The sequence below is a fragment of the Micromys minutus genome (assembly GCF_963924665.1).
Source record: "Micromys minutus genome assembly, chromosome: 3".
Taxonomy (NCBI): domain Eukaryota; kingdom Metazoa; phylum Chordata; class Mammalia; order Rodentia; family Muridae; genus Micromys; species Micromys minutus.
In genome coordinates, this window is record NC_137972.1 from 61200276 (window position 1) to 61220897 (window position 20622).

At 39.6% G+C, this 20622-nt stretch overlaps 1 protein-coding gene across 2 annotated transcripts in view; it reads left to right on the top strand.

Moving 5' to 3' along the window:
* GABRB3 (gamma-aminobutyric acid type A receptor subunit beta3) overlaps positions 1-15174 on the top strand; it is a gene marked incomplete at both ends in the record, with an annotated part of 213031 nt that extends 197857 nt beyond the window's left edge. For both annotated transcript variants that reach the window (XM_080913836.1, XM_080913835.1), the window contains 3 exons: positions 2355-2507; positions 6583-6827; positions 14833-15174. In XM_080913836.1, coding sequence (XP_080769962.1) covers positions 2355-2507; positions 6583-6827; positions 14833-15174 — 740 coding nt within the window. The remainder of the gene's footprint in view (positions 1-2354; positions 2508-6582; positions 6828-14832) is intronic.
* Between the last annotated feature and the right edge of the window lie 5448 nt (positions 15175-20622).

Sequence of the window (20622 nt, forward strand, 5' to 3'; positions counted from 1 at the left end):
GGGAAAATGAAGAGTAGGTTTTGTTTGCAAAGCTAGTAACACTAAAAAAAATCAAGTAGTGCTATAAAATAAGTGTAACACAAGAGCTCTACATGAAGTTCTTAAGAGTAGTTTTTGCAAGAGTGAAACCACCTAAATCTGAAACATTTGAGAACTTCTATTTATAAACCAGTTTTCGTGTATATGTATCTCATGAGAAACCGGAAAGACTCTGACTTGTGTTTGTATATATTTTGTGTCATTTTTGACAGTGTTGATGTTGACAATGTGATGTATACTTTTGATCAGACCTTATGAAGCAGGCTGCACAGAGCAACAAGAAAGAACAGGGAAAGTTCCACGAGGCGACTCTTTAAATGCTGAGCTTAGTAAAATGGTTTGCTTTCTTTTTGTATAACTCAGGAACTGTGGCTAACAGGGAAATAAGCAGTAAATGGCTAACACCCAGCATCTTCCCATAAAATAATAGGCTTATGAATGAGTGACCCTGCTGCAGAAGGAACACAGGGACAAATATATCGTGGCACAGAGAAAAATGTAAAGAAGGCACATGCAGACAGCGGGAGAGTAGAAACATGGATTTCTGAAGTAAAAGTGAGTTTGAAAAGTCAAAGTCACCTGAAGTGTCAGTTGTAGGCCACGGACACAGCTCACACTTTGGTTTTCTATAATAAAAGATTCTTAAAGGTGCAGTGACCAAAATTAACTCAAGATCAACTGTGTAATGAATCTATGGTGTTTTGCAGTACTTAGGTGTGCTCCACAACTTTAGTGTGGCTCTGGTTACACACACTCACACACACATACACACACACATGACTTTGCACTATGCATGCTGTCACCCCACGTGATGTCAAATGAATGCAGCATGAAACCCTTGGGTTCAGATCAGAACTACATGTTAGGAATGTCAGTGTGTACTGCATATACTAAATTTCCCAGCATTAGAGAAACACAATGGTTTTATTATGGAGAATAAAGGTTTTTTTTGCATATTTTCATATCATTATTCCTCAGACGTAACTATCAAGTTATTATCATTGGATTGGATTGTGTTTGAGTGTTTAGTCTTTTAAAGTACTATTTGAGTTTCATAAAACTTGCTTTGTAAATTTGGGCTTGAGTATATGATAAAATTCCTAACTTTCAATGATAGCCATAAACATGCTTCGAATATTTTGCACATATTTATGTGAAGTGCCACTCTGAAACCATCCAAGATGTCCTTTGCCTTGCAGCATTGATGTTCAGCCAGAATTTAGTCTTTTATGTAACCATAAACAAGTGTGTTTGTCTTACTGGTGTGCAAATATGCTTTTTCCTTTGGAAAATAGTAAAATTATGTGCATCAAAGATTTTTTTCTGGACCGAATTTCTTAATGACTTATCATCAATAAACATTCGGTTATCTACCAGCATACTTGAAAGCATTGCAGTCATTTCCCAGGGAAAGTGGTGTGGGAAAGTCTAATATGCTCTAATTAGGTCATCTTGGTATGAGAGACCCCTGCTGATAAACAGATTGGGAGAGGGGTCATAAAGTAAGTATTAGAGGGTCCTTGGGCTCTTTCCTTTGCTGACTTCATTCTAATCCAGCAGACCAGGAGCTGAGACAATTACACCAATGGCTACTGATGATATGCTGTTGACATGTATAGGAGAAAGCAGTATAAAACAGAGTGAACAAATGCCATATTAATGTGGCATGCTAAGGCTCTACTTTTGTACCTCTGGTAGCAGTAGTGGTTAGAGTCCAGGATACAAATGTCTAGGATGCACATTAGAATTTGAATGCTACAACATGCTTCTCTAAGATTCTCCTTGGTGCTATTGTGATGGTCAGCAGGGCACCCTAGTGTTTTCTACAGCTCTCTCTGGGCTTGCATTTGCTACCTACTCCTCCAACTCCATGTGTAATTGAAATATTCTTTCTCTAGTTGTATAGAGCCAGTGTCTCTAGTCCTCTGAACATCCATACAGCATAACTTGTAACAGCCCTTTCACCTAGTAAAGTCTTGTCCCAAATTTTTTTCTTTACAAAGGATAAAAAGAAGACAGCCATAGATGAACAATTGAACATCAAATTTCTGTTATTTTATACTCCATGCCTAAAGCCTCCCCAGAAACATCTCTCAGTGGAGCATTTAGCCTTAGAACAACTTCCTCATTGCAATTCCTTATCTTGCAAACTGATACACTCCTTCCCCCTGTCGTCTATAAACATGTCAAACTGCAAAGAAGTGGGTGCCTTTTCCCCAGTTCATGGAGTTTCCAGGTGCATACTGTTGACCCTTGGATGCTGGAGCAGACTGCCTGCCATGGCTCTTCACTGTGCCCTTGTGTGTTTACTGTAGGTGCCTACCCTCGACTCTCCTTGAGTTTTCGGTTGAAGAGAAACATTGGGTACTTCATTCTTCAGACGTATATGCCCTCAATACTGATCACCATCCTCTCGTGGGTGTCATTCTGGATCAATTATGATGCATCTGCTGCTCGAGTTGCCCTTGGTACGTGCTACTGTTAAGTCCTTTCTAAAATGTAAAGTGATCACATCATGTCAGTATTAAAGACATTAAAAGCCAGATTGCAACTAAAAATCTGGGTGTCATGACATCAGCCTCACCCATATAGGCACATTTTATCTGGAAACGGTAATTTCATGCATGAATCTCTTGTGTTAATTTAATTATAAGACTGAAATGTAAAATTTCAAGCCTAGGAAAGAGAAAATATGTTTTCAGAACATTTGCATCACATAACTATTTTTTATACATGATTTTAAAGTAGGGATCCCTATATCCTGGTCAAAATGATTCCACAGACAGAAAGGGTTGATTCATTTGAACTTTATTCTTTTTAAAGTTAGAAAAAGAAATCACCAAATATTATAGCACATAATTGAAATTATACAATTTAATGACCCTAAAATAAGCAACTAATTGTGAGTCATTTCCAAGAACCCTAGTTTGGTTTGCTCTCCATTGGTTATTTGATGATGAGATTGTTAGTTGGTATACAATATGGTTTAGAAGTTCTGACAGCATTTTTAGGATTTGGTTATTAAGAGAAATTTATACTTTTAGGAGCACTATGCTTTGCCTACTTAGTTATTTATGAAACCATGGAGAAAATTATCATATGAATTTATCAGTGGAAGAGGAGATGAGCCACACACAGGCAATATCTTCCCTTGGTTCAAGATCGTTTCTGTTGATGGAACTAGCAAAGGAACTTTTAAAAATTGTAGGAAAAAAACTAGAAATGTATTTGCTGACACATCACCTAACAGGAAATTGTGATCCAAGGTTCTAGTTCACCCTCTCTCCATCTGTTTCTGTTTGTCATCTTATCTACCATCTTATTTTCTAAAAGGATGTGCGTGTGCTAGACCTGCAGCTATGTCACTTGCACAAGTGTCTTCTGGATTAGACTTTTTCTCTACCAGGGTTCCTCAAGTTTTCATGTGCATAAAACAGCACTCTGGATAAGATCAAGTATCCAAAGACGAAGAATTCTTTATTAAAATTGTTATGTAGGTCTAAAGGATACATTGGTTTATTTTGTTTGTTTGTTTTTTAATCTTGAATTCTGTGCAACTGGCAAAGGGTGTATGCAGATCTTACCTCTTCAAGTTTTTAATGACAGTAGACAGCTCTTTCCCTAGAGTAGTTCATTTTTTCCTCTTTGCATTTGCAAAATTAAGAGACCATTTGTTTTAATTAAGAGCAGGACCAAATGCCATAGTTGTTAATTTAAACAATTTCTCTCCCTCCTTCCCCCCCCCTCTCTTTTTATCTCTTTCTCTCTCTCTCTTTCTCTCTCTCCCTCTCCTTCTGTCTCTCTCTATCTCTCCCTCTCCATCCCCCTGTGTCTCTCTTTCTCTCTCTCTTTGTCTCTTTTTTATTCTGGTACAAAATAATACTTTAAATTTTATTCAGAACAGCATGGCATCAGATAGCAAATAGAACTAATTTACATAAAACATACTTTATCTAGAATTCCTGTTCTATATATAGCATAATTCTGAGGTTCTCTGTTTAGGAAAAAAAAAAAAAGGAGAAAAATGGAAAACGCCTGGAACCCCCTGTGAACCTGGAAAAGGCTCATTTACACTGAAATGTCAGAAGTATCACAGTGACCCTGCTGCTGGGCAGTTGTTATGGCAATTAGAAGGAACCAAAGAGATGTAATTATCTGGACTTACAAGGGAGGAACCATACAGCAGATGTGACCCTTTGAACCCCACCAGCTACTACAAACTCTGTACCTGCTTGTAAAATATCACAACCTGAAGCAGGTAGTCCTTCAGAAATGATGCTAGCAACCCAGCTTTATCATGGTGAAGGAACTTGCTTTCATGTCCTCTTGATATCCTGCTGTTTCTAGCCAAATTCAATTCTTAGTGACCCTGCTGGTATGGTGCTAGTCAGACTAACATTAGAAGTTTGAGAGGCCGGTGCCAGGGGTAGATCAGATTGGGAATTTACCAAAGCCCAGGAAACCTGATTCCCAGAGGTCCACACACAGCTGTTTTCCTCAGCCAGTGGGAGCTAGACAGGTAGGAACATAGCAGGTCATTGGCATAATTACACTCAGAGGAGATTATGAAGTTTTTTGGGGGTTGGGACCCTGATAGTTTTCAGAAGGAAAGTATTGTAAAAGCCTGGCCTTGCCCTACCTCTTGTCTTCCTGAATGGCTATGCCATCTTCTCCACTTATGTGCTGCACAGCCACATGATGCTGCGGATCAAGGGAGGCCTCCAAAGGTGATATCCTTTCATCAGTGCTGAGCAGATAGATGCTGGGGACAAGTTCTTGAGAGTGGGAGAAACAGTCATGGTGAACATTGCAAATTTTCTGAAAAAAAAATAAATGGTGAGGATGTCTAATTCTGTAGCTTTCGCTTGGTGTTTTCACATTTATTTGTAAACTGTAATTATCCCATTGCTACATTCAAATTTTTAAAAGTCTCCAGGTGCACATGAATGTAATGTTAAAGGGAGTCTTAAAATATTCTGACATCTGAGATTTCTAAATGCTTCACAAGCAACTGTGGTTTGCAATTATGCTTAAAAATAGTTCCTTGGCTCTTGCATGTTCTATGTTGTTAGTAGTCTCTTAGGGTCAGGATCAAGAGAGAGTACAGATGGAGTCTTCACCTGGCTTCTCCACTACTTTCCCCTCTGGAGGGCAGAGCTCCACATCTCTGGGCCAACTCTGGAAAACACATGGTTGACAAACACACTTCTAAGACCAAATGGACATCCAAAGGACTAAAAAACAAGACAATAAATATAAACCCTTCCCTATAGTCCTGACTCAACCCCAGAAACTTTTCCATGCCAGTGCTTCCTCTTAGCCTAAGTCACATCGTGTGTGTGTGTGTGTGTGTGTGTGTGTGTTTCTGTGTGTCTCTGTGTGTGTCTCTCTTTGTGTGTCTATGTTTGTGTGTTTCTTTGTGTTTCTGTGTGTGTGCATGTATGTTAGTGATGGTGAAAAATTCATTGCCTGTCTCTTTCTTTTGAGAGCATTTGTAGCTGAGTAAATCCCAACACAAGAATGCAAGGGAATGGTTTTATCCACATTCAAGGATGTTGGTTGAACTCATGAAAAAGCTAGACCATTAGAGCTGGGCACTTCCTACAAATATCTTACCTTTGCAACAGAACAAGCTAAGGCAGGTTCTAAGCTTGTTTTGGTTGTGGCACTTAGTGCTTGGTGACCCAAACACAATTTACCTCTCTGTCCAACAAGCCCTGGTCATGTCTCTACCCAGCATACCCTCCAGTCACTGTGCCCTCATATCACTTAATTTATAATCTCTGTATAGAGGGAACTCTGTCTCGTCCTATGGGAGGTAAGGTTACAAAAATGCTGCTATTGTGGTCTTAAAGACTCCCACCAACTTTCCTACATGGACATGCATCATCTATGCAGAGTTTTAAAAGAACTCAACAAAATACAGAGGAGATTCTGCCTGTCAGAACCTGAGTGACTCTCAGAATTCTCCTGTTTCTATCCAAGCTAACCATCCCTTTCAGACTGTATTCATTATTTCCTACTGAGAAAAAGGGTTCTGGAGTGAATCTGCCCTCTGGGCTTGGCCCTCTCACTTCCAACATAGAATTGAGTATCCCCTTAATCAATAAAAAAAAAAAAAAACTCAACCTTTCCTCTCAGCAAGACTTGTAATAAGACAAGTGAACAGATCCCTGCAGACACAAGCCACGGTGGACTTTCTGGTTGTGTCCAGGCACTTGGTACTTATGTTGCATTATGGGACTCCCTGCATTTGTTCTAACACTCTAAGGGAACACCTTCTTCCTATATGGCCTAGACATCTTGCCCTTCACTCTATCTAGACACTCTGAATGGTGATAGGAGTAGCTTCAGGAGGCCTTTGCAGGCTTGCTTTCTAAGTAGAGATACTTGCTGGCTGCTCTAAAGTGTAATATGTTGCCATAAGACACATAGATATTGCAGTGGTATTCATTCCAGGCAAGTCAACATCTCAGAGACCACTGCAGTGGGAGCATGCTGTGCTCTGGGCTGAGGTTCTCACACACTTCCTTTGCCTTTTAGGGATTACCACCGTGCTCACCATGACAACCATCAACACTCACCTTCGGGAGACTCTACCCAAAATCCCTTACGTCAAAGCCATCGACATGTACCTGATGGGCTGCTTCGTCTTTGTATTCTTGGCACTTCTGGAGTATGCCTTTGTCAACTATATTTTCTTTGGAAGAGGTCCCCAGAGGCAGAAGAAGCTTGCGGAGAAGACAGCCAAGGCCAAGAATGATCGGTCCAAGAGTGAAATGAACCGGGTAGGCTTTTCACTGCCTGGGCAGTACAGTCATGCAGAGTTTGGCCTCCTGGTTGACCTCCAGGGATTTAGGAAGGTCCCTAATTAAACTGACATTGGGGCAGGTAGTGCAGAAGCTCAGCTTCCCTTCCCACTGTCCTTTGAGAAGAACAGTGGAGGATCATGAGTGATCAATACTCCGGAATGTAGCGCTGTTAACTCACATGGGAACAGTAACTTTCTAAAAGAACTCAATATTCTCTTAGTTGTAAGATTACCAGTTCTCTCATCCAGCCCAATTCCATGTTCGGCAGTGCAGTAGGCAGTCACCTCAGTGATTCAGAGGGAGAACCTTAAGCATGAAGGCCCCAGGCACTGTAGGCTCTGAAGCTCTGCCAAGCTGTAGGCTTTGGTCTCTGCACAGCACAGCTTCTTACTCCACCAGATCCCAGCTAAGGAATGCTCACCTTCCGGTCACAAAGGGACTTGACATTGAATACATTTCTTCGAAAACATGTTATCATAAATGGTACAGTTTATATAAAGGTTTTTTTACATGCCCTAATGCACTTTCATCTAACATTCTCAGGTATAGATTTATACCAGGAGACATCCTTCCTCTCTCCCTCCCTCCCTACCTCCCTTTCTCCCTCCCTTTCTCTCTTCCTTTCTTTGTTTCTTTCTTTTTTGATACACTGTTCAAATCTATCTTTTCAAATATTTATATTTTTTAAGCCCTTTAAAGTCTCTTTTTATTCTCTTGAACATTAGTGTCAACCAGGGTCTCCCATGCTGCCTAACCTGGGGTGGCAAAGGTTCATGAATTGGTGCATACCTGTGAGTGAGTGGAAATAGCTTCTTTTATCTGTAAACCATAAATGAAGTTGGCCTCTGGATAGAAATAGTTTTTCCATAGACAAAATTATCTGCAATATCTTACTGGAAAATCTACTGTGTGCCAGACTGTTAATGTTTCTATGGAGATCACACCACACTATGGATACACAGTATGTCTTGGCCTTGCTGTTACTAAGGAAACAAGAATTAATCACATGTTTTCCCTGTGGCTTAGCACATGTACAAATGCATACACAAACTGTGTTTATTTCCCAATCCCTATTGTCTTTCACTATTGTAGCTTTATTTCCATTTCTCTACATGAGACTGTTTAAAACAATCAAATCATCACTATTCAAAAACATCGTTCTGACTATGAAGTACAAAATTAAAGAAAACTCAAACACGTAACATTCACAAATAAAGTTATCAGAATGCAGAAAGAGTATAAATTAGATGTAGAGGAAATTATAAACTGACTGCTGAGTGCATTTAAATTGTGTTTCTCTTTCCTGAGCAGTTTCAGTGGGGCCTTTACATATTAGCATTTTTCAAAATAATATAATTGTCATTAAGTTCTTAGATTTTAAAGGCAGCATACAAACACCAAATATTCTTATTTTTTATATCTATCTGATGCTCTTACAGTTAATCACTAAAAGTTATTCCTCTCTCACTTAAGAATTTATTGATGACTTTTAAGTAGAAATAGACGATGTAAAACATTTGTATAAATGGATATAGGGTGAATATGAGAAAAAGGAGCTACACACCTCATATCAGAGATAACAGGCTCAGCATGAGGGATAGGAGTGTGACAATCTTTGAAACAGTCCCACTGCAGTTCTCAGTGATGACACTTAGCCCTGGTTATCAGTGTCATGAGCCACAGCCCTGTTTTCTCTAACAGGGAATCTGTCCGATGACTGCAAGCAACCTGCTTCTGATAGTCTTTCCTGAGAAAGCTGCCTGCCCCATGTGGTATGCCATAGGCAGAGAGCATCTTGGAGGTATTGGAGGCAATGAGCTGACAACAACCACTGGAAGGCTAGAAGATCTGGGGTTTTACTGGCTCTGCTGTACAAGCACTAGTAGGCTCCTCATTCTTAGTGGTTACACAATATTGCAGCTCAGCGAGTGATACATAAATGCTCAGAATGTGTCTCTATTCTTTCAGTTTATCCTCTTAGTACAGTGTATGTCTCTAAACCTTAGTTTATATATGTGTACTTTCTGTTTGTTAGGGGATTTCCTCTATACCTAAGAGCAAGCTTTTGGACATAGTGTACACATTACACTTGCAAATCTTCTGATAACTGAGAAGTTGGCCAGTTGGCATGGTATTTTAATGTCATGACATGATACACCCATAATTGTGAGTGTGTGTGTGTGTGTGTGTGTGTATTTTGTGTTTTGCTGGCAATTAATCATATACCTAAAATGTGTTAGGCAGAGACATATTTTTGTAAATAAATCAGATTCACAAATTCAGTCTTCCCCTTACTAAGAAGGAAGATCTCATGCCACCCGCAAATTGCAAATTGTGACTTGTTCTGCTAAAGCCAGAAATGTTAACTTAACTGGAATGGGGACAGCGAGTAAAGAATGAGATGGCCACTGGGTGCCAATCTAGTGATGGAGTCTAGAGAAGAAAAACTCTCCTGTGATCTTTTCTGAATAAGACGATTTTAATTTTGGATAGCTGCACCTGTCTAGGTTCAGAGCAGAAGCAAAACCTACATTGGAATCATTGGCTTTAATTATAGTCAGTGTGAATTGGACCCTTTAAAATAACAAGAAGTCATGAAGAAATTTAAAAATTACAAGCCACCTGTCATTCTGTAAAATGCATTTCCGCCTGAGAGCTCTTTCAGCCACTTGTTTCAATTCTGATACCTACATTCTAGAGGTAAGGAGGAGAAGAAGAGGCCACTATCTCTTTAGAAACACCAATTTAAAAATTTTCTAAAGTTAATAAAATATAATACCACTGAAAGCATTTTAGACCAAGAAACATGACTGATTTTCTGCACATTGGTTCATGTTTAAATGAGACCCATTCAATCTTAAATCCATAAGTAAAGCAGCCAAGCTATTTTAAGCTAGGATCGGAGTTCAATGCATGTTTGTATTCTTTTACATGCCAGAATAAGTATTATTTGTGATAGACTTTCCATTGCAGGGATTCCACCTTTCTGAAGTAGAGTTGTGTAGAATATTGATTCTTGAGCCCTGTCTCGGCAGAATCCTGAGACATATAGGCCTGTCTTCCACATTCACAGCAAACAAGAGAACTTGACCAATTGGTCAAGTTTTATTCTGTCATTTGTATGCTACAAGCAAGGTTTCTAAGAAAGCATGGCTTCCCTCAGACTAAGCTTTTTATTGGAATCCAAAGAAACAGAGTCCTGCTGTCATTAGATCATTTCCCAGACACACGACTGTGCCCATAAGGGACTAGAAATGTGCTGGCTGACAGATCTGTCCCTATATGTCAGAACACCAGCCTTATTTTTTACACCTTTTTCTGCATGTATTTTGACTTGCTACCTATGCCATCTCTGCTTTTCTGTAATTCTGCTAACTTATCCCATGATTTACATCTTCCCTTTCTTCGACACCCAAGTGAAGGGTTCCTCTCTAGAGTCTTCTATATTTCTTCCCCACAAGTGTTTGCATTTTGCTTTAGTCAAAACTCCTGTTTTTTTTCAGATTTCTCAATTTCCATCTTATTTTTTGTGGAAGCAATGGGAGTTCATTTAAGTTACATCCCCTGTCAGGCTGCACCTAGTTTCTTGCTTCTACTAAAATACACAGAGCCTGCCTGACTCCAGTGTGACAGCAGCTCATGTCAGGTGGCATTTATCACTGTTAATCTGCTCCTATTGGACTGGTAGGATCCACTCTGCCACATAATTTTTATTTGAATTTTGTAGATTCTGATTATTAATGTGTTTTTGGTAACTAGGAATATATATTAAAATAAAATCTTTTATAAAACATTGCATTTGTTGATTTTTGGAAGTTCCCACCTACTAGCCTGCCTAAAAGAAGGAATCCCCAAATTCATCTTCATGGTTTCTAACTTAGACTGTGAATGACCCTGGTGGGAAGCAGATGTGTACTTACAGTTTACATGAAGGACCACAAGTGATGCAGACCTTTTGAGTATGTCTCCAGTGAAGCCCTTGGGTGGACCACAACTCCTTCATCTCTCTGTTTTCCTCTTTAAAAATAGCATAGGCTATATAGAATATTTTTATAGCTACTAATGTTGTATATGTGTGTGTGTTTTTTAAAATGGGAAAATTTTGAACTTTCTGGGATGGTAACTACTGTAATAGATGTGCTGTTGTTATAGAAAAGAATAAGTTCTACATCAGTACTTTAAAAAGTCAGTGTCTCTCTCTTTAGGGTGTTATCTGACTCAATTCCAGGAAGAACGAACTTTTTAAAATGTCAACTTACCATGAAGGTAGATCTGTTTAAAATGTTGAACATAGAAAAAGAATCAAATTAGACATTTAATGTGGTTACCACTTCATTTAAATATATGGTGAGTGAATGTACCATCTTCATGATGTAAAGCCAGGTAGGTACGGGATAGAATGATGTTAGTTAACTTCAGTCAAATGACGCAATGGAATAAACTAAATGGCAGGTCATCTGGCTTAGTCCATTCCCCACTACTTTCCAAGTCCAGATGCCTTGTGAGCCACTGGTCCTTCCATCCCTGACATGCTCACTACTTAATGCCATAAAGCATTGTGGGCTATGTTGGACAGAGAGGTCAGTATCAGTGAAACAGGGTCTGACCTGTACACTTGCTTTTGACTGTAGACAGAGATCAGCTCTCCCTGTTCATTGGCTCCTTCCTGCCCAGACAGAGGTGGTTCAAGTTGTCCTTTCTTAGAATTGGTGTGGCCAAGTTTCTCCTACAACAGAGCATGGTTAATGCCATGCTGCAGTGAGAGGGGGGGTATAGTCATTTACTGTCCCCTTCTCTTTCAGCTATGTCATAAATCATCTGCAGCTCTGGCTGTCATTTTCTGCCAGAAATATTAACAGCTAACCAATGACTAACAACTTAGTCTGAACAGTCTCTGGAACAGTCTTCCTGGTTCTGAAGAGAGACAGAGAGCTTTTTTCATTGAAAGGAAGTTATTGTTGACCATTCCAGGGCAAATAGACAAAATAATAAAAACGTAGAAAACATAAATTCCTACCCAATCCTAACGTTCTCAGTCCCTGTAGGACTGAGATAGAACCCTCAGTTATCAAATCTGGGGTGTGCGGGAAGGTCAGAGAGAGGAACTCTCTCCTCTATTACAACTTCCAAAATATAAGGCAAGCTTAGTGACTCCTACCTGTAATCAAGCACAGAGGAGGCTGAAGTAAGAGATATGCCATGAGCTCAAACTCATTCTGTGCTCCAGAGTGAGTTGTTAGTTAGCCTAGGCTAGACTAGGACTCTGCTTAAAAAAACAGACAACAAAACAAACACAAAACAAAACGGACAAAATACAGAACTCCTGTTTGTACAAGCACACTAGGCACACAGAGAACAAAAGCAGAGAGGCCATCTGTCATATCTTTAGTGTCTCTTTTCCCACTGCTATTGGGATGCAGACCTATATGATGGATTCCCTTGTCATGTCTCAGATTTGGCTTTTATTCTTGATACCTTTGACATGCACTCTACATATTTTTCCCCTGTTTAGAGATTACATTTTATGTTTTGTGCTAAAAGCATGGGGTTGGAGTTTCTTAGCATTACAAACAGAAACCTTTATTTATCCTAGGTTCTCATTTACCTTCACATTCATGACTAAGTATCCTCTATTATTACCATTATACGGTGGAAAGACGACAGTGATGGAGAGAAAGCAGCACACACTCCACCCACCAACAAGCATAGCATGGATCAGAAACTAGCTGGATTTATTAGCGTGAAAACTTGAGTCTATTCAGCTACCTTACCTAATAAGAATGCTTGGCTTTAGGTTTTTGATGTGCTTATACTTTGGCCTGAAAATTATGGTTTGTAGGTTTTATTTGAGGGTTGCTATGGCAAATTAAAACAAATTTAACAATGTAAAACTGTGCTCAATTTTAACAGATATCTTTTAGGTCAAAATATTAGGAGAGTAGGCATAAGATGGGGCGGTCCCTATCACACAGACTAAAACCAACATTCCTCTGAGACTGTTCTGAACAATCCAAGAGACTGGACAAGTAGGTCCTTGTGTTACAGAACTGACTTGGCTGTCATCTGATGTCGGTCTTTACTCCCGGGGGCTGTCTTATCACCACTTAAGGAACCTGTTCCTGCAGATCTGCCTACCAACGGCCAGTTGATCCTTTAGGCTGGGTATTTGTCTGCTGACTTCTGTGTCTAACTAGAAATGTTCTCTATTGTGCATAGGAAAGAATTCATAAAGATATTGTGCCTAGCCAGTAATTTTAAATGAACTATCGTGAGGGCTGTACCCTTAATTACATCCACAAAGTCTTCTTATAGCCAGTTCACAAGCTGTGGTCTGTAAGAATTGACCAATACTAGAATATAGTAAGTCACCTTGAGAGGTATTCTCAAACAGGAGTGTGATCAACTCACTGACAAGAGCCTGGGTGTCCTCTACTATTTGCATCCCTTCCTGAACCTTGACCACTTTGTAGTTGGTAGCTTTGATTTTGAACTCTTTAATCTGCTCAGTATTTCACATGGCTCCCTATCTCTTCCTGCATAAGGGTCAGGAATCCTCCCTACCTTACCACCTTCACATTCAGCTTAATACCTTTAATGTGAGAAAGGAATATCTATAAGCTGCAAAAACTCAAATTAACCTATCAGTAAGTCATTGTACAAAATAACTAATGGTTCATGGAAAAGATCCATAGACTAACAACCTAGTGCTGAAAGAAGTAGGCTGGCCAGCGAGAAAGAACAGAAAAGGGATACAACCTTCCAGAGACAAGGGGAGACACAGATGGGATTATGGAGATCTCAGAGAACCAGGCCATAGCAACTATAGTATGGTCCCAATTACAACTCTACCAAGGACCCCAGCCAAGTTTCCCCAAGCTGAATGGTCTCTGAGCCACAGGGGGGCTGCTGAAATATTCTGTGGCAAACCAATAAACACATGGACTAGTGGCATTGCTGTGGAAGTCTGTAGCTATATTTAGCAAAGAATAAAACTTGATTATTTTTATGTTGCCTTCACTGTGGAAAGAGACTTGCTACTCTAAATGTAGCTTTTGCAAAAGAGGATTTCAGCTAGGGCCACATTAGGCAGAGACCCACATCTGGATCTATCCCAGCAGTCGCCATGAGCATCATCATGATTGTCTCTATATGCTTCCCCCTCAGTAATGTGTCAATTTAAATCATCAGACAAAGGGATAGCAGCCTGGGATGTGCTGAGGGGCCAAGAACATACTTAGCAGACATTGGCTCTGCGTCCAATGCAAACATTTAAAATAGAACAAGCTAATTTCCTAAGAAAACCCAAAAAAGCTGGCAGAAATTGTTTTATGTACTCTGCCATTCCCATTAGTTCATTCCTAAGACAAAATTTAAGTTTTAGGTAGAAATTAACAGTGGAGCCTGGTAAGAAAATGAAGGAATCCTAACAATGCACCTTGATGAAAGTTAGGTGAATGAGGCCTTCTGTCGAAACAGTTTTTCCTGTGCTGTTCTCTCCTCCCTTTCTGGTTGAGAGGACTGAGGATTCAATACTCATGTGACTGGGAAGAGAGACTGCGTGACACAGGTATTGTGGCATTGCCAAGTCTAGATAAGACCTGTTGAATAGCAGACAAGACAGAGAGAACTGTATCATTTGCATTCAATGCACAATTATAAGCAGTCACTCAGAGAAGTAAAATCCTGCAAGGGATTCACACTTCAGATTTCTCTTCCATAGGGATTCTTTAATATGAAATATCAATTTGGCAAAGCTCTTTTTCTTTTCTCTATAAGAACTTCTAGATAAAAGAAATACACTTTAAAAGTTGGAGTTAAATTTCCAAAATAGTATTTTCCTATATAAATAAGGCATGGGATTGACATATAGAGTCTCATAAACTGGTTGCATGATTGTGTAACATCATTTTTCCCAGGTCTTCCACATTAAAATTTGATGGGTAATCCAGCTTCCTAAACATGAACATTTTCTTCCCATTAGGTGGATGCTCACGGGAATATCCTATTAGCACCGATGGATGTTCACAATGAAATTAATGAGGTCGCAGGCAGCGTTGGTGACACCAGGAATTCAGCAATATCCTTTGACAACTCAGGAATCCAGTATAGGAAACAGAGCATGCCCAAGGAAGGGCATGGGCGGTACATGGGAGACAGAAGCATCCCGCACAAGAAGACACACCTACGGAGGAGGTCTTCGCAGCTCAAAATCAAAATCCCTGATCTAACCGATGTGAATGCCATAGACAGATGGTCCAGGATCGTGTTTCCATTCACCTTTTCTCTCTTCAACTTAGTTTACTGGCTGTACTATGTTAACTGAGTGACTGTACTTGATTTTTCAAAGACTTCATTTAACACTGAGTGAAATATTACCCTGCCTGTCGAGTTTTTATACCAGTACACACACACACAGATACACACACACTCACACACACACACAGACACACACAGAGACACACACAATTGTATATATATGTGAACTTTCTCAGCATATATATAAAATACACGTGTATATGAAAATGTATGTGTATATGTTTATGTACGCAGGTAGAGTATCTGTGTATGTGAAACAAATACGCATACATACCATACATTTTGCAACTATGGACAATTTAACACAGGATGCATATTAAAGAAAGTCATAGCTTTTTTTTTTCTTTTTTAATTGAAAGGGACAAGTATCTAAATATTATGCCTCAAGAATGAGGGTGTGAAACAGAGTCATCCCAAAGTGTGTCTTTTATTATCATAAGTTAGATATTTTCACTTAAGAAAATCAGCGAGCAATTCTTAGTTAATCCTTGGGAACTCCCACTGCAGCAGTTCTGCACCTCATAGCCTCTCAGTTTGCAGTCGAGGCTTGTCGGCTTCTCTGTGATGGGCTCCTTTCATCAGGTATGCTTTTCTGTGGTGGGTTAGCATATGAGATGAGTCGCTGGCAACGCACTTACCTGATTCTCACTGGTAGGTAGCTCCTATGCTCCATCTGAATGTTCATCTTTTAAAACTCACTGAGAGTAAACGGTGTCCTGTTTTAAGTACTCCACTGTCCCATACATGTGGGAGATTTCTGTTAACATTAAATGGGTCCAGCTTAACTGTCGTGTGGGAACACAGTGGCACATTTTGATAATGACATTCCATCGCTAGAAATGTGCTCCATATCTCATCCAGATTTCTAGGTCTGCCATTTAACTGGAAGCATAGATGTCTCAGGTTCTTTGTTACTCTAAGGTAAAACCATCTAGAGTGGTACCCCACTTGCAGTTATGTTACCATTCTCATAACATTGTATGTTGATATAAATATATTTGCATAATACGCATACCTACGTATATTACCAAGATTTTGTTTCTTCTGCTTGCTATCATGGCAGCATGCGGCATCATATTTTTTTTTTTCATTCTGTGATGTAACTATTTTCTGTTCTTTAGAAATTAGGATTGAATCTAAAATGTTTCTACTCTTCACTTTTGGAAATTTAAGAAACATCCTCATAGCCTTTATTTCTGTACTGACATATCTCATAAGCACATCCAACTCCTCCTAGATTAACTAGGATTCTGCAGGAACACTTCCAGTATACACCATAATCATACCACCCATGACCGTTCCTGAGGCAGAGAGGGCAACCTGACAGTCTCTTTTGGTTCCTTCTGATACACAGCCTCATCAGGATTTGGACTTTTTAAAGCTCGTAGAAACGAGACAAGGTGCACTGGTTTCATAGCTGCACCCTTAACTTACTATTTAGATGAGCTCTTTCTAAAGACAAACAAAGATGATCTATTTTTTGTAAACTATTTCTATCACAGGCATCCATAAACCGACTGCAGTTGTGTAACCAGGTGTCACAGCGAAGCATTTGGAAGACAGGATTTAAAAAAATAATGAAATACATGGTAAAGAACTGCTAAATTAATAACCCCCAAATCCCACACATGCGGCACCTTCAAGTCTGGCACCATCGTTTTCCACACAGGCAGCACCACCCCCCTCCCCAGGATGTGTGTGGTGTGGACTGATACCATGGACTGACACTACTTGATTTTTTGGTGGCCCTTGCAATATCTAATATGTGGGAGTCTGACTGTTCAAAGCCAAACATCCAATAAAAGCTAAATCCACAGAATCCATGTGAGGGACAGTTACTGATTTTTGTACCCTTTGCCTGTTCCATTCGTATCTGCTAAATCTTCTTTAAATCACTGCTCCTTTGTTTCATTTTCTATCTGGAGATGAGCCTATGAATTTTGACCTTTGGCTTTTCTCTGGAAATTTTTTTTTCATGGGTAACAGTGGGAGGAGGCAAAAAGTTAAACAGATTTTAAAAAATTCTGTAAGTGGCCTTATCATTGTAACATGTTAAAAGAAAACAAATGTTTGCAAAGACCTTATCCCTTTCAATACTTCAGGTATCTCTCTCTGTATCCTGTAACTCAAAAAGTGCCACATGTAGACAAGGAACTCCAAAATGCAAGCCATGTGGCAGAAACAGTCAGAGACAGATAATTTATTATACACAGAACTGTGACATTTTTCTGGGGAAGTGACTCAGAGCTTTTTTGATGCATAGTTGAGATACCCACATATCAAGGCAGAGACCCCACAGGGCTCAGAAGAGCAGCAGTGCACTCCCAGGGGATCTCTGAACATAAATTTGCATGGTGTAGTCATAATAGCTTTTGAGCTTTTTATATGCATTTGGCACCAAGACTGGGATCCACAACTTTATAGACACTGCAACAAAGTTACCATAGTAGCTAGATTCTAAGTAGTATTTGTAATTAAACACACACAAACACATAAATACATACACACACATACACACACATACACAAATACATACATGTATTCTGTAAAAAAAGAAAAATCCTTTCTAAGATCCTTGGGTATGTGTTTGCTTTACTCCATTTCAGAAGAAAAGTATTTTTCTTCTAATAACTTATTTTATGGCTTCTCTATTTTTTAAAGCTATGAGAAGTATTGAGAAGAGAAGTCTGGCTGTGCTAGTGGAAGAGTGGGATTTGGTCCCTAGCTAGGAACATAACCTGTACTTACTTTACAGCAGCCATCTGAGCCAGTAAGTGAGGGTGCTGAGGGATTCCACCAGGACCTCTGATGGGAGGTGGCTGTTACCCATGCCCAGAGCACTTAAGAACAGAAAAATTTTAACTTCTCACCAATTCAGTAAATGATTAATTTTCTCAACGGTACTGTCTTTCCAAAATGAAATGCTTCGCAGAGGGCTCATGGTGTTGACACGTTGATGACAGCTCTTTCTTAGTTATTTCCAGATATGTCTGTGACAACTCAATAGCCCTCCTCAGTCAGTCCCAGCAGAGAGAAGACCAGAGTGGAATCACCTTCAAAATGAAAGTCACTCCTGCTCACCAATCCCAGGATTCTTGAGGCATTGTGCTGTCAATCCCATGACCCACTGACTGCCCCTGAATCTCAGATGAACTAAAAAGTATATCATAAGATTGTTCCCATTAGACTTTAAATGACATATCCATCTGCAGTATTGTGTGTTTTGATGCCTACGTGGGGACATCTTCAGTTGTGCTCGTGAAAAGTACTTCTCCTCTTTTGAAACATGTAGTTGACAATTTCACCAATGAGATGATCTCAGAGGGGACAGGCACATTGTAGCTGTAGGTGTTTGAGCCCGGTAAATACATTTGAAAAGATGGTCCATTGTTGCATCTTCTTGCTTAAAAGCATAAGCCTACTATAATTCATCTTTTAACCCTCCACGTAAAAATAAAATGAGTTCATATTTCTGACCATTTTCTGTACGTCAACTGAACCAATGGTAAAATATTCGGTTACTTTGGGAATGAACTCTGGCTTTAATGTCAGTGTGAACTTTCCATCAGAGTAACACTGACTCTTTGGGCAAAGAACTGCCCTGGTTGAGTAAATTTCCCAGGACACTGGAGAGTGTGCCTTGGACTGATTACCTCTTCTACTGCATTGAAAGGTGCCATGTTTTCCTGAATGACGAAATCCCCCTCACCTTGTAAGTGACCTCCCAGAGTGGTCACGAACCATACCTCTCCTAGGGACGGCCCACAAACATGTCATTCGTGACTCATTTTTTCTACTTCCCAAGTCAGTAGATATGTTCAAGGTAAGTACAGGATTGTTCTCGTAGGAATAGCTGGTTGCTGTCCTGATTGGTATCCCCGTCGATTTCATTTCATTGTAAAGATAAACTTAAAACCTGGTTTTGCTTAAGCACATTGATGTAATTTTTTGGTATTATTTGACATGAAAAAAAACAGCAAAATTGAGTGACAGATACAATATGAAACTTGTTGAATGAATTCAAATTTATTAAAAAAGGACTAACTGATAAATGTAAGGACTGATTTTTTTTCCTTGTCTATCTGTTGAATATTGTTGTTGTTTTAATCTAACCTTGTTTAACTACACATGTCCATTTAGGCTATGTGAAAAGAAAATGAATTTGAAGCCCCAACCAACTGCTTAAGAGAACAGCTAAACAGTTTCTTTAAAAAAAAAAAAAGTCACAATTTATGTGATTTTTATGTGAGGATTTAGGTTCAGTCCCTAGTACTGAAGAAAAACAGGGTCTCAATGTAGCTTGGAAATTGGGTTCCAGAGAACAACTAATCCTATAGACGTGATCTGCTCTAGTTTTAGTTAAAAGCTAGGGAACAATCTCCCACCTCTGGATAGCCACCTTCCCTTGTTCCCTTTCTAATGTAAAGGTGAGATGATGTCATGGAATGAACAAAGGAATGAATGCATTTCCATGCAGACAGGTTATTGAGAGCCATGTACTGCTCCTGGGAATCCAGAGGTTCTCGGAATGCTCTTAGCAAAGTGTGGCTGATCAGCTCAGCAGGTATACGTCCATGTATAGCAACTGGAAGTTGTCAGGAGTAATACAGGAGGCATTTGATCCATTGTTCTGGTACATAAACAAGTCTTTTGTATTCCAGGTCTTCTCTGGGGTCATGACTTTGGCACAGATTAAACTAAGTTGTTAACTGTGGTGACATCTCTGTGGGAACATTTCTCACCTAGGTCTGGGTCAGGCTTTGTGATAATCTTAAAAGACCAATAAATGCTTCTTAATAAATATCTATTTTGGTGGCCAATGGGTCCAGCGGCCCCCCAGGAAACCTTCACCCAGACTATTCATTCCCCAGTACATTACTGATACTGACATGGCCTGCATTCACATGTGTCTGCTTCACAGTTCTTGCTCAGTAGTCCCTTACTATGTAAAAGATGAGTATTTTCACTGGTTTTTGCTATGGAGATAAACTTCAGAGAAGACTGTCTCTTTAGAATCTGCAAATTAAGGTAGGGACTTGTACCATGTAGACTAAAGCAGCAATTATTATTGATTAAGCTGTTTCTAGTGTTAAAGAGACACCCTCATGCTCCCTTGCTTTTGGATAAATAGGTTCAGCACAGAAGTAGTAGACAGCTACAGAGAAAACACAAATGCTGAAAATGCAGTCAACTACAGCTGGGCAAAAGTATGGTGCATGAATACACCACACCCTGAATACAGTCTCCAGTGTCCATGAAAAACAAAATAAGGATAAGTAACAAAACAAGCCATGCATTAAAATGGCAGAACACAATGTGCCTCGTGGCCCTGTGCTTCTTGAAACAGATTAATGACTCTGAGTACTCGGTGATTTAAAACATCTCTAATAGGTTAAATCTCTTGCTACACTTAGTTTAGGTATCTGCCTCTAGCTTTCTACATTTAATTAATTTG